Below are 13,931 nucleotides of genomic sequence, written 5' to 3' on the forward strand. Positions count from 1 at the left end.
TATACTTTCTGCAGTATTTCAGTTTTTCTCAACCACCATAACAAACATCTGAGAGAAACAAATGGATTTTCTAGACCAACAGCGTAAACTGATTTTTCACTTTATTCCTTGCTTTGCCAGCTTATCAAATTCTGGTTTGAACAGACTGCTGTAGTAAATACTGGCAGCAGTTACCGATTGTTAATTAAATAAATTTTATCAGCTGTGGCCAATTGTAATAATTTTGCAAGATCAAGGCATTACAAGCTAGAAGAGAGTATGGTTGAATGAGAGAAATTCAGGAAAACAGTATTTTATTTTAAACACTTTTATTGATTTGTGTTTTATCATTGCCACAGTGCTATAGCATATGGGTTTATTAAATAGACCTACATCTTGAACAGTTGAATTTTTTGCTGGATTGAAAACTGGATAACTGGGCCCAGAGTGGTGCTGAATGGTGCCACATCCACTTGCTAACTGGTCACTAGTGGTGTTCCCCAGGGATCAGGGATTTGGACCAGCCCTGTTTAATATCTTTATCAATGATGTGGACCAGGAAATAAAGAGCACCACAGTCAGTTTGTGGATGACACCAAGATGGGCAGGTATGTTGATATGCTGGATTGCAAGAAAGGGTATTTGGATGGGCTGGATCAATGGGTCAAAGACAATTTTATGAGGTTCAACATGGCCAAGTGTTGAGTCCTACATGTGGGTCACAACAACTCCACACAGAACCCCCACAGGAGTGGGGCTGAGTGGCTGGAAATCTGCCCAGCAGAAAACCTGGGAGTGCTGGTTTATATTTGGCTGAGCATGAGCCACTGTGTGCCCAGGTGGCCAGGAAGGCCAGTGGCATCCTGGCCTGTACCAGCAATAGTGTGGCCATCAGGAGCAGGCAGGGATTGTCCCCCTGCACTCAGCACTGCTGAGGCCACAGCTCCAGTGCTGGGTCCAGTTCTGGGTCAGAGTGGAGCCTGTCCAGGGAAGGGCAGTGGAGCTGGTGAAGGGTCTGGAGCCCAAGTGCTGTGAGGAGCATCTGAGGGAGCTGGAGTTGTTTAGCCTGGAGAAGAGGCTCAGGGGAGACCTTATTGCTCTCTTTACCTACCTGAAAGGAGGTGTTAGCAAAGTGGGGGTCTATCTCTTCTTCCAAGTAATAAGTTACAGAACAAGGGGAATTGACCTCAAGTTGCACCAGGGGAAGTTTAGATAAAGAAATTTTTTTACAGAAAGGACTGTTAATCAGTGAAACAGGCCGTCCCAGGGAAATGGCTGAGATACCATCCCCAGAAGTTTTTAAAAGACATAGATGTGGCACTTTGGGACATAGTTGAGCAGTGGACTTGGCAATGCTGGGTTAATGGCTGGACTTGATCATCTTAGATGTCTTTTCCAACATAAATCATTCAACAATTCTATGTAGAAAGATCAGTTAGCACATGCCAAAGATTTTAGGGTGCACATAGTCTAGCACTTGTACCATGTACATCTTTTTCTTCCACAATCCTCCTCCAACAGCAGGAGATTACTAGTCTCTCAAGGACTGTGTGATTCATGGTAGTGATCACTTTCAATTGAAAGTACCGGAGCAGCAGCTCCTTTTTTACTGCCTGAGAGGCCAGCTGATCTCTTACAAAAGGGGAAACTTTGCTAAACAAAGGAAGTAATTTTAAAAGAAGGAAATAACATCTGTCTACAGATATGTGAAGAGGGAAAGAAGAAATGTGAAAATGGAGATGGTGGGGAAAAAAATATTTAAAGTTTAAAAAGCTGAAAAGAAAGTCCATGTGGGATCAGAGGCAGCACATTCAAGTGACAAACTAGATGTAGAGAGATGTAATAGGAGAAAGTATTGGGAAGAGAGGGAGAGAGTGTATAAAATGAAGCACAGGAAAACGGTATAAAGCCCCCAAAACTAATTTAGAGGGATATTAAGAGACTGCTGCACTATCCCATTGCCAGTAGAGGTGCTAAAGGCACGGCTATGGAATAGAGTAGCAAAATGCTCAAGGGAAGAAATAATTCCTGTATTTAGATAGGTAGAGTATTTCACGATATGAACAATAGTGCAGTGCAGCTACCTAGAAGGCATCCGTTTAGAAATTAATTTCTGTTTGAATCTGCGGTTGAAAAAAAAAAGGACTCCAGCAAGAAGCAGAAGATGTTCCCTGGAAAAGCACTTCAACCAGCCTGGGAACAGCACAAGATACTTCTGGCCGTGCTGCAGCCAGAGAACAAGGAGACCAGCAGGTACCAGTCTACAGCTGGGGCACAATAAAACCCTTCTACAAGCTGAGCCAAGAATAATCTTCTTTAAAAGTGCTTTACTACTTGCAAATGTTGTTGCTCTTGTCCAAGTGTTTTGTATTTGCTTCAGAGCAGTTCCATTTTTTTTTTTCCTTTTGAGATAATTAGGGGCTTATTTTAAACCAAAGGGGATTGCTGGGAGTTCTTTGGGTTTTTAAATTATACAAATGATAGCACTGTGATGTTGAATCAAATTATTAATTGTATATTTTGTTGTCCTCATTTCTGAAGTATGTGTGAAACAAAGTTTTTTTATTTCTCAGTCCTTGAATACAATAAGTTTCAAAAAAGTCCTTAGGCGGATTGCAAAATTATTTTTCTCAATTTTCTTAATGTTAAACAAAAGGATAATTTTAAAACTGCAGAGTTTTCTGCACTGATAGTTTAACAAAATTGTGTTTGTACTGTGAATAGAACAAACTTCACAAAGGATTGTACTTAAAGTTGGAGCCCTTTCTGTAAATTTTAAACAAAGAATTCTATTAAATGCCATCTGTAAAATGCTTGATGACTTACCTCCTAGGCTGATTTGTGATTTGTCCTGTGCTTTTGAATACCTGGATGAAAAACTCTTTTTCTACAGGAAACTGGTTGGTAACAGAATAAATAACACTATAATCTAAGTATTGAACACTTCCACATAATAAGTGTTAATTTGCAATGGATTCCTCTTGCTGTAGCTTAAAATGGAAGTACTCTTTCTATAAATAAATATACTTGGAATAAAAGTGGTTTGCAAACATTATGCTTAATTTATGTCTCAGCTGCCAATTTCTGCAGTGAATTCTACCAGTTTTAACACTGTGCCTGTTACAAATGGAATTACCTTTGCATTAGAAGATGTCTTTCAATGATGCAGAAAAATATATTTGTGCTTCATTTTTATGTTAGCTGGGTAAGAATACATCTGTCATACAACATCCAACTCAATAAAATAAAAAAACTGAGTGAAAGTTATGTACAAGTTTATTTGATTGGACATTTGGAACATTTGGACGTATGCATACTTATGTCCAAAGTCTGAAATGTGCACCTTATGCAGTCCATGCCACTCTAAATCTGACTTGGATACAGGTAGTGCAACAGGCTTGCCAAATTATGGTGTCCGTGTCACATTTTTCCCCCAGGAGATGTTCAGACTACTTGCTTTCTTTTTCCTGGGGAATCTGTAGCTTTAATTATTCTCCAGCTTTCATGAAACCTTTTTATAGGAGTCTTTCTCCAGGTACTCTTTGCAGCAACAGGCTTGCAGGGAAGTAACAAGAAAAGAATTAAACATTTTTAATGCTGAATCATCTATTTATGCATAATATTGATCTGAATGTCAAATTTAGCTGGTCATTAAGGAGGGAAAGGGCCATCAGAATTATTCTGTGTGCATGCATATGTTTCAGATTTAGACTACAAATGTCCTGAAGAGGGTCGGCCTTTTAGCCTAATTTGCCAAACAGTTGCAGAGAACCATTGCTGTGGGGAATCACCCTCTATTGATGTGACATTGAGAACCAAAGGAATTCTGCATTGAGAAGCCTTCCACTGATTTTTGTATATTTTTGAGTAGTGGGCATTGCCCACAAAACCACTTCTACCTTCAATGATTACAGTGGTCTGCTGGGTAGCTATATTTTTTTTCACCATTATAGTGAATGGTGATCCATTGGAATGCAAGATTGGCAAGATCTGGAATCCCAGGTTTCATTACTTCCTCTACCATATTTTCTCTAACATTGTTTAGATTAGTACAAACATAATGAGCTCTGAATTCACTCATCATGTGCATACATGCCACATTGTTTAAGAAATTCATGCAGCTGCTTCCTATCTTGTACTGCCAGGGTGCCTGCACGGTGCTCTGCTGCTTTCCTGCCTCTGAGTCCCTGCTCTCCAGGTGCACCACTGGTTATGCGCTCCTCTCTCAGATATCTATCCCTAAGGGGAGCTCACTTCTGAAGCCATTTAATTTTCCTTTTATTTTTAAAGGGCTGGGTAAGGGCTGTTCAGGTGACTTCTTACGTTGCTACCAGGTTTAGCATTTGGGAAAGAAAGGTCTATCTGTGTATATCTTGACATGCTGAAATTGTACATATTATTTTTTCTTTAGAAGTTCATTGTTTCATATTGGAAATGCAAAATGGGGTATATCAGCGATTACAGACACCTTTCACTTCTTTAGCAAGACTTTCCATTTTAGAGCTGTGTCTGCCCTGCATGAAATACCCATGCTAAGACTGAGTGTTTATGGAATATAGGCTTATGCAAAAGGACATTTTGTTTATATTAATAAAAACTTTTTAAAAAAATATTTCTGTGTTCCAGTCTGGGACATTTGGTGCCTGAGTGTAGTGCAAGTTTTTGTAAAATAAATGCTTTGTATTTATGTTATTTGTTTGGTTGTGGCTCTATCAAAAAATAACAGGAGCTCTTTTCATCAAACATCTGATTACTAGTTTAGATGTGTTCTTACTTAGTTTCTGTCTGGAAAAATGTTTGCTACATAAAAATACCCTTTAATTTAAAGGCATTTTTGGCTTTTTTATTAAAAATAAAATTAACTACTGTGGAACTTCTAGTGCCATAATAAAGGAAATTTCTGTTGCTGTACATACTGATGGGCTGAGGACTTAAATCCTCTGAGCAATCAATCTGCTGGCTTTTATGAATGCTTAGGGAAAAAAAGGAAATATATTACTGGAAAAGAGAAAGAAATCTTGTTGCAGGATATGCGATGGCCAAATTCAGAAAAGACATATGTATGGTAAAGTGTCACATATCATTGCAACTGACTGAGCAGAACAAATGAAAAGAAGAAAAAGAAGGAAATAATACTTTTCTTTTAACAAATAGATTTTGAATAAGTACCTTAGTGAGGAAAGAAAATGTATTCTGATTGTGATTGCTCTTCTGCCAAGAAGAACAAGAATTTTACTAAATATCTTACTAAGTTTAGGGCCAATTCGGCAGGTCTAGCATGAGATAAATCCTTTCTTGGGAGAAGCATTGTTCATTACATGTGCTGATTTATGAGAGAGAATCAGCTGTATTTAGGTGATGTCTGGACTAGAGTGTAAAGCTTGTTTGTGCTTAATATACTAGATAAATTGTTCTCAGCTTCTTAGGGTGTGACTATACTTGCTGTCACACTCCCAAGTTTATTCAAGGACTGTGTGATTTGCTGAGTAGGTGTCATGTAAAGGAAAACCCAAAGCGATGGATTTTATGTAGCTAGTTTTTTCCCCCTAATTTCATGTTGACAAAAAACCTTTTTTGTCCCTTTCCTCTACCCTTCATCAAAGTAAATTCTCCTCAAGGCTAAAGGCAAATTTTAGCAGCAAGGAAAATGACCACCAATAATGTGAGCAGTATGAAATTTAACACAGTGATTTTGTTTTAGTGAGAGGAAAACAACAGTTACCTGCTGTCAAAAAATTCCACACTGAACCTTATCTTCATGGGCAGCAGCTTTAAAATCTATTTAATATTCCTATTTTTTCAGTTAAACTTAAGTTAATAACAGGCTGTGGGATTAAACCTTAACTTTACATATTTACTGGGAAAAGTAGTATAGCAATTTATGAGTAAAAATGTACTTTGAATAAATTATCATTGCAAATTGCAGTTTATGAAAGTTGTGACTATAACCATAATCACAGCCTTGGCTGTGCACAATTTGAAATCTTGCTTGCTGAATAAATTTGTTTTCATTCAGATTGCATTCCCAACATTTTTAGAAAAGAGTGAATCAAGCCTCGCTTACAAAATTTCCCACAGAGTTTATTAAAAAGCTCACCTTTGTTTGCTAAACTTGCCTAAAACGTAAACTTTTCTTGAATTAGTGAGTTGCTATTTTAGTCTGTTATGAGAGTTTCCTGCTCAGGTTTAATAAACCATAGACTCATAAGGAGACTCACAAGAGCTTCCATATTATGCCATCTATATATCCTAAAATTGTTAAAGTTAAAATTGATTGTACAAGCTATTTCAGAAAAACCAGCCATTAGCCAAAATTAGGTATGTTACTGTGAATTGGAGAGACGGGGGAGAGGTTTAAAGCTCTATCTGGCAAGAGAAGGGTTAAGGACTTTTTTGCTATACCCGTTTCAAATTACAATGAGAAGCCTCTTCTTTCCCAGCAGGGTTGTGCTTACATTAGTCTTTAGATCTCTCTTGAAGAGAGCTGTTATATTTGTGCCTGCTACAGTTGGAAATAACAGTTCAGAAGCTGAAAAGGGTTGAATGGATTTACAGAAGGTTATTTTTTGCGAGTAAATTCATGGCAACACAGTAATTTGATTAGTACATCCTTTAGAATTACTTTACACTCAAGAGATTCAAAAGATGTTAAAGTTATCTCCAGGCTGCTGGACAAATATGTGTTACACCACCAAGGTACAGATCAAGACAAATCTGTGACTCAGGATTTTATCTTGGGAAGAGCGCAAGGTGTACGAAGAACTCAGAATAACGAGGGAAGATAACTCTGGGAACTACAATGTGTCAGAAGAACATCTCTTGCTAATACAGCTCCCCACCAAAGACCTGGTTATCTAAGGTTTATATAGGAATGCCTAGGTCAGCTGACAAAATACTGGTCTTCTGCTCCATAAATGCAGAAAAAACGATAACAACAGTGGAAAACTGGAAGTCTGAATTTCAGCTTTCTTAGAAATAACTGCAACCTGACACATTTCATAATATTTAAACAGGGTGGGGGGAGAGGAATCACCAAAGATATTACGATGTTACGTTTAGAGATGACATTGACATGAAGAATAGGTAAATTTTGTTTTTCAACTACTGGGAAAGCAGACCTCATAGGAACTCAGAACAAGTAGGAGAAAAGTTGTTGTTTTTTTTTTTTTTCCTTGTTCTTTTTCTTTTCAAAGATGAACCTAACTGCGCTCAAAGCTTTCATGGGCTTGCTCTGGAATTGCTGGGTTCTGGTGGGTCACGCACAGGGAGGTTTAGGAGACAATCATGTCCATTCGAGTTTTATTTACAGGAGGCTGCGGAACCATGAGAGAAGGGAGATTCAGAGAGAGATTCTCTCTATCCTGGGTTTACCTCACAGACCCAGACCATTTTCACCAGGAAAGCAGGCTTCTTCTGCACCCCTCTTCATGCTGGACCTGTATAATGCCATGACAAATGAAGAGGATTCTGAGGAGCTGGAGTATTCACTAAAGGGATCAATGGCAGGGGAGAGCAGAGGGATACGAAAAGGATACCCTGCCTCTCCAAACGGATATTCGCGGAGAATACAATTATCTCGCATGACCCCCCTGACCACACAGAATCCTCCCTTAGCCAGCCTGCACGACACCAACTTTCTGAATGATGCTGACATGGTCATGAGCTTTGTCAATTTAGGTACGTGGAAATGTTTTTTGTTCTTGCTCTCCCTGACAAACTGTTAATCTGCTCTTGTGAAGGGCAAGCCTCTCGGCCGAACTGTAACCTGTTCTAAAACAGCAGGATTGAGCCCGGGCTGCTGTGCCACCGGTAAAAGAAAAATCATATGGATGGTAAAGTAGCTACATTGTAGGTGGCCATGGAAAAGGATTTTTCTCACTGTTTATATAAAGTCAGTTTCTATAACTTCCCTCTGCTGGCTTCTGTTTTCTTTCTTTCATTGATGTAATGAAAATTCTAGCCTTAGGCCAACTAACTCCTTTTTTTTAAATCTCTAAAAATCAAACACTTATGCCTATTGCTCAGTTATTTCCCTCACTGTTTTCCTTAAAGCTTACACATGAGCAAACATCAGTTGTTAATATTTTGAAGCCTAAAAAGGTATGAAAAGGGAAAAGTTAAACCATTAAAAAAAATTCTTGGGTTATTTAGTGGGGTTTTTTTCTGTTGTTAAGAGTCAGAATTTTATTATCTTTTTAGTTGAATGGCTGGATTTTAAATAATCTGTTGCTGTTCCTTTGTTATTTCTATTTAATAACAACAGGCTGTGTTTTATTATACTGCTATGGTGCTCAGAATTTACAATGGTTCTTATTTTCTCTGTCATAAATAAATTAAATGACAAGTAGAGTATTAAACACCAGAAACATGCAAGCAAAGAATGCTTTTGAAAATTATATAAATTCAGATACAAAACCTGATAAAACTAAATTATATTGGCTTCTGAGTGTAATAAACATGCTTGCCAGTTACATTGTAGGAGAAAAAGCAGTTACAGATTTCTTTACTAAAGCACAACTTAAATCTCATCTAGAAAGCTGCAAATAATTCAAGATATCAATTTAGTATTTTTATAAGTATTTGAAATGCTGCAGGACTCATAAATTTGGCTAAAAAAGCCACTTCTCATTGGACCAGAATAGCAAGAGATTTAATTGAAAACTTGAAGTTTCACAATAAGCTGAGACAAATTCTGATGAACTCTTGTTTTCCAGGGTAATACTTACTGTAGAAACTTTTTAACTGCGGCACATGTTCCAAAATACCTTCATTTTATCACACACATTCTGTACCTTTTATGTCTACCAGGTTTTAGTAAATACTAATACTCCAAATACTAAAATTCTAGGAAAGTAACATTCTAGAGTTTATTTGCGATAATAATAAAATCACTTTTCATTAGTTATTTGGCTGACAAGAGGGTGTTCAAGTCTGAGATCTTTTTCCTTAAGAGTAACAGATGTCCACACCTCTAAATACATTTGCTTGTTGTGTTTGCTCCGGAAATAGCAGGTTAGGGAAGAAATGGAATCTGTTTTTTTGAGTATGTGTTCCTTATCATTAGGAAACAGTTATATATTGCCCATGCATTACTTTTAAATTAACATTGCGTGCCTCGATTTACCCAGAGCATCTGGAGTCAGCTGAATTTGAAATAGCAAAGTTATACAGAAAATCAGAAATGCTTTTATCCTTAGCATTAAATTTTCCTTGTGTGTCCTGAGAAGTACCCTCTGTAAATATATCAGGGACCATTCCATCAGCATCCCTGAGGACTATTTACATGGGACCTTTGATTTCAGAAATGTCTTTGATTACAATAGAACTTCTTGCAGTGAATGAGTAGAAGTCTTTGAAGTTTCAGACTCAGATATGTCCTAGGCTGATCCTACTGTGCTTTCCCAGACAAAAACCTTCTCTGGAAGAACTCAGGTTTCCACTGATTGTCTTACCTTGGGTAGGAATTTTCTAATATTTGTCTCATTTGTTGGGAAGCCAGTGCTGCCTTTAAAAATAATTCTGAGAAGCTAAAGCTTATATTGAGTTTCAGAACTGTGAAAACTGGGGCTGAGATGCTGTATTTTTCTAGTGATTAATATTAATGGACACCATTAACTCAAAATTCTGTGTAAATTTCAGTTTTGATTTGGCATCTGTAAAATTAAAATGTGTCTCAGCTCTAAGTTAGTTTAAATCCTAATTCACTTTAAATAACCTTCCATACAAGTTGGATATTGTGGTATATCACACATTCCATGGTGTAAAATGCGTGAAAAATATTGATGACCAATATAGATTAGCTTCAACATTTTTATTAAGCAATCCTATGTTTCAGTGTAATTAACATAAAAATGAAATAAATCATGGAAACAAGTAACCATTTTATATGATTTATGCAGTATGAGATTGTGACAGATGAGGGCAAGCTCTTTTAATGGAGAATGGGAAAAAATATGCAGTGATAAGTGAATGCTAATGCTGTACCTTAAAATCAATAAATGCTGATGCAGCATGGTAATAACTCAAATGGATTTAGAATTGAAGCCCCAGACAACTCGCATCAAATAAATCTGCTCGGAAAATAGTATTCACCATGTTCATACTTGCACACCATTAATTACATAATGTGTAATTGTAAAACTCTATTAATCATCATGATATTTTAAATTGAAACTTTTGTATATAGTTGTACCAGTTATAAGAATTTAAGACGTATATATTGAAACAAGAAATATGTAGCTGAGAGGTTGGATAGAAATTATTAAGCATAAGAATTGAAAAGACTGAATAAGATTTAAAAGTAAAGAAAAATAGACAAAAGCAAATAATTTAATATTAAAGAATAAAAATTTAAACTCATATGCTAACTTTGATTAAAACCCCAACCTGTTGGAGCTGCAAATACCTCACTTTCAAAAACAAATTTAGAAAATAATTATCAAGGGAACTGCAATCATAATTCTGTCAAGCAACCAGGGAGAAAAATAAGAATACATTTACTTTTCCTGAAGTTAAAATTGTAAACACCTGCTCTTTCTACTGGAATTTATATCAGAATTTCCATCTCTTTCTTTCTTGAAAGATACAACAAAGCAGAGACTTTGTCTTGTCTTGTGTTTTGTATAAGACTGTGTGTGTTGGCAACTCGCCATAAATATTGATGAGTGTAACAGAGGAGTTAACTGGGTTTGGTCCAGCAGTCAAGGAATAAATCCTCCACTAAACACACTGGGGTTTTCAAAGATCTGATTATATCACCTTCAATTTCAGAACTTTGTTTTCCTGACCCGGTGTTTTTTTTTAACCTATTATAATATTTTATTGTATTATTGCAAAACCCCAACTCTTTAGAGTTCTGGCATCTTCTTTTTTGGCTAGTCTCCCAAAATGACATATATAGGATACCCCATTCCCCAGAGAACAGGCAAATAATACTTATGCAGTCCAACTCACTTTTTTGCTCACTCAAAATTTAGTTAGGGAAGGACTTTTTTAAGATAAATGTTAGTGTTCCCACTCTTCACCTCTTACAGAAAGAGGGGTATTGAATAAAATAGATCTGCATGGATGAGGCTTGGAAAAACAACAGCCCTTTTGTAAACTACATTTAAACAACTCAAATACTGATTTTTTTCATTATCATCAAAGTGATCATTACATCCACTAAACTTAGGTGTTCTTTCTCATGCCATTCAAATGGTCTGTGTCTTCATTTTTTTTTACACCACGTCTGGTAATTTTTCTCCTAACAGATTGTTTCATTTGCTAAGGGAGCCTGTTTGCTTTCTTCATATTTTCCTGTTAATTGATATGAACCTTCCATAAATGGGAGGTATATATCTGCTTTTTTGGTTTTCTGTTATGTTTTCTTTTTTAGCATATAAAATTAATTTCAAAAACTTGAATGTGAAGATCACAATAAAATTTGTGACCCCCGATGTACATGTGCTAAGGAGGATACAATAATTACTGAGATTTTTAAAGTAACCAGAGCAACCCAGAAAGACATTTTTTCTTCTTCACGGACAATGTGAATGATTCCACAATCTTGAATAATTTTGAAACCGCACGTGCTGTGTTCAGTTCTTAAACCAGACGCGGAAATTTTGTCTGAGGCACAGAGGACTGTTCATATTTCTCCAGCTTCTCTGTCCCAACTTTGAACACTGTTTTACAGATTATATGCTTCTTTCAAACCTGAATCATTAAGTAAATACATAAATTCAAAAGATTTATAGCCCATTGTGTTCACTGGAGAATGCTAACATGGTATAGAACAAATTTTACAGCTACTTTGAGAAACCTATAGTACATCAATCCACACCAAATACCTGTAAAAATATATTCTTGTTACACATGAAAAAGAAAGGATTCCTTACTGCAATTAGACCCTGAGCATATATAGTAGCTCGTTTCTTAAATTAAACTAATTCAGTTTCTACAACCTTCCACTCACAGCTAACATATCATCAGCGAGGAATATGGAGTGCTAAGCTATAAAATGCCAGGAGCTGAGGAAGGGGTTTGAAGGATACATACAAAAAGGCCTCAGGATCATTAACTTCTCTCCTAAAGCTCAGGAATGAGCACACTTTCTTTCTTTTCCACAGGATTTCAGATGTTGCTGTCTTAATTTTAACCGTACATGAATTTCTTTGGCTGTGGTACAGTTTTAGTGTATAAACCTGGGCTTCTAATGAAAATATTGACACAGCCTTAGCTGAAGTGATGGAAAGAGCACTATTATCTTGCCTCGAACAGAGGGATGCTATTGCAGAGATAAAACTTGTTAAATTACAAATAGACCTCATGTCTTTAATTGTGGAATTGGATCAATACTGAGAAAAGATGAGAAAGTGTCTGTGAAACTCTTATTCAATGGTAACCCCTAGTCAATAAGGAGTCATTTTTCACTGTTTTACATAGCATTTAGAGCAAATTGGATCAAGAAGGTCTCACTTAATTTTCATCTGAAGTAGACATCACTTGACATCTTGAAATTCTAAGACTTTTTTCTTCTTTATTAAAGTTTCATCACCCAGTGAGTGAACAGAATGAATTTCATGTGACCTAGTACAGTCAGGCATTAGAAATAACTATGAATTTTGAAATAATTTTCTATGGTCAAATTAAGTATTAAAACAACTCTTTGCAAAATACTTTTGTTTGTTTCTAGAACAAAAGGACTTTACTCACAGGATGACATGAGCTAAAAATCCTCATCCAATACTTACAATTCATTAGAGTTTTAACCAATATTTGTGCAATGGCAGAGCAGGTTTTTGGAGATTGCTTTTAATTTTTAGAAAGAAATATTCCTCATATCCCTTTTCTGAATTACACTACATTTGTTGTTTTATATTGAAATACTTTATATTTCCTTTGAAATCTCTCAAGTTACATGAATCTTAAGAACTATATAGCTCTACCTCAAAATAGGTTTGTGTGCCCCATAAATATCATCTAACAAAATAATGTTTTTATAACTGTCAATTAATTTTTTTGCCAAAGTTAACACTTTAAATCCAAGTAAATTATTGTATCTACCCAGCCAAAAAAATGTCAAGCTCTCCATTAACTGGGGTATAAAACTGTCTGACTCTCCTTGCAGACAGGTTTGAAAGAATTTGCAGATAACTGAAGAGAAACTGATTTAGCAGATGGTTAGACGTGCATGGTGAAAAGCTATATATATGTATGGATATATAAAAATATATATTATTATTAATATTTTTCCCATTGGGAAGAACGGCTGACCCAGTTCCGCTTCTTCTTTAGAAAGTGTTCCTTTCCAGACTAAACATAGACTTTGGGTGGAGTTTGGGGGATTGTATGTATTGTACAGTGCATATTTTCCCAGGAAAACACAATCTGGCAGTGACTCTGGCTAACCATGAAAGAGAAAGAGGCAGGCTTGTGGAGACATCTCTGCGTGGAGAGTATTAGGGGAGGAATCCTGCCATGGATTGGATGGAGAGCCTCTTGGTTCTCTCCCTAAACTCTGGGTTGTTTTCTAAGATAACTGGACAACTTTGGCATCTATGTCATCTCCCACACTTATTACTCCTGTTTTTTTTTTTTTCTGAATGTTAAATTATGCAAAGAATTTTACTGTGGCTACCTGTCTACTTACTGCCTGAGTTATGGGGGTACTTGTGACAGGTCCTAATTTCTTTTCTCTTTTCTTTTTAGCCATGGCAATTCCTTTCAGCTTGCTTTCATAGGCCCACAAACTAATAGAATTTGGAAAAAAAATGATTGATTGCAGCCTGATCATTCTAGGTGTCCTCTGGTGTTTCCACATAGCTGAGAATGAACAGTTTATGAAGTGCCAATTGCAGCCTCCAGCTAAAGAAAGGCTCCCCAGGGCTTCAGGAGAGCTCTGGCTGCTACCAGACTTTATAATTATTTCCCACACTTTTCTCTATCCTCTCCTCCTTGTCCTTTCCCTT

The 13,931-nt window shown here is 36.5% G+C and overlaps 1 protein-coding gene across 3 annotated transcripts in view; it reads left to right on the forward strand.

The window, feature by feature from the left end:
• The first annotated feature begins 2,128 nt into the window (after window positions 1-2,128).
• The window catches only part of BMP5 (bone morphogenetic protein 5), a 61,406-nt gene continuing 49,603 nt past the window's right edge, over window positions 2,129-13,931 (forward strand). The window contains exons 1-2 of one of the 3 annotated variants that reach the window (XM_030236489.2): window positions 2,129-2,232; window positions 7,289-7,656. In XM_030236489.2, coding sequence (XP_030092349.1) covers window positions 2,144-2,232; window positions 7,289-7,656 — 457 coding nt within the window. In that variant the 5' untranslated portion in view covers window positions 2,129-2,143. Of the gene's footprint in view, window positions 2,233-6,434; window positions 7,657-13,931 lie in introns of those variants that run through there. The other 2 variants (XM_018919685.3, XM_009094511.4) reach the window with 2 other exon arrangements.

The sequence above is a fragment of the Serinus canaria genome, chromosome 3 (assembly GCF_022539315.1).
Source record: "Serinus canaria isolate serCan28SL12 chromosome 3, serCan2020, whole genome shotgun sequence".
NCBI lineage: Eukaryota > Metazoa > Chordata > Aves > Passeriformes > Fringillidae > Serinus > Serinus canaria.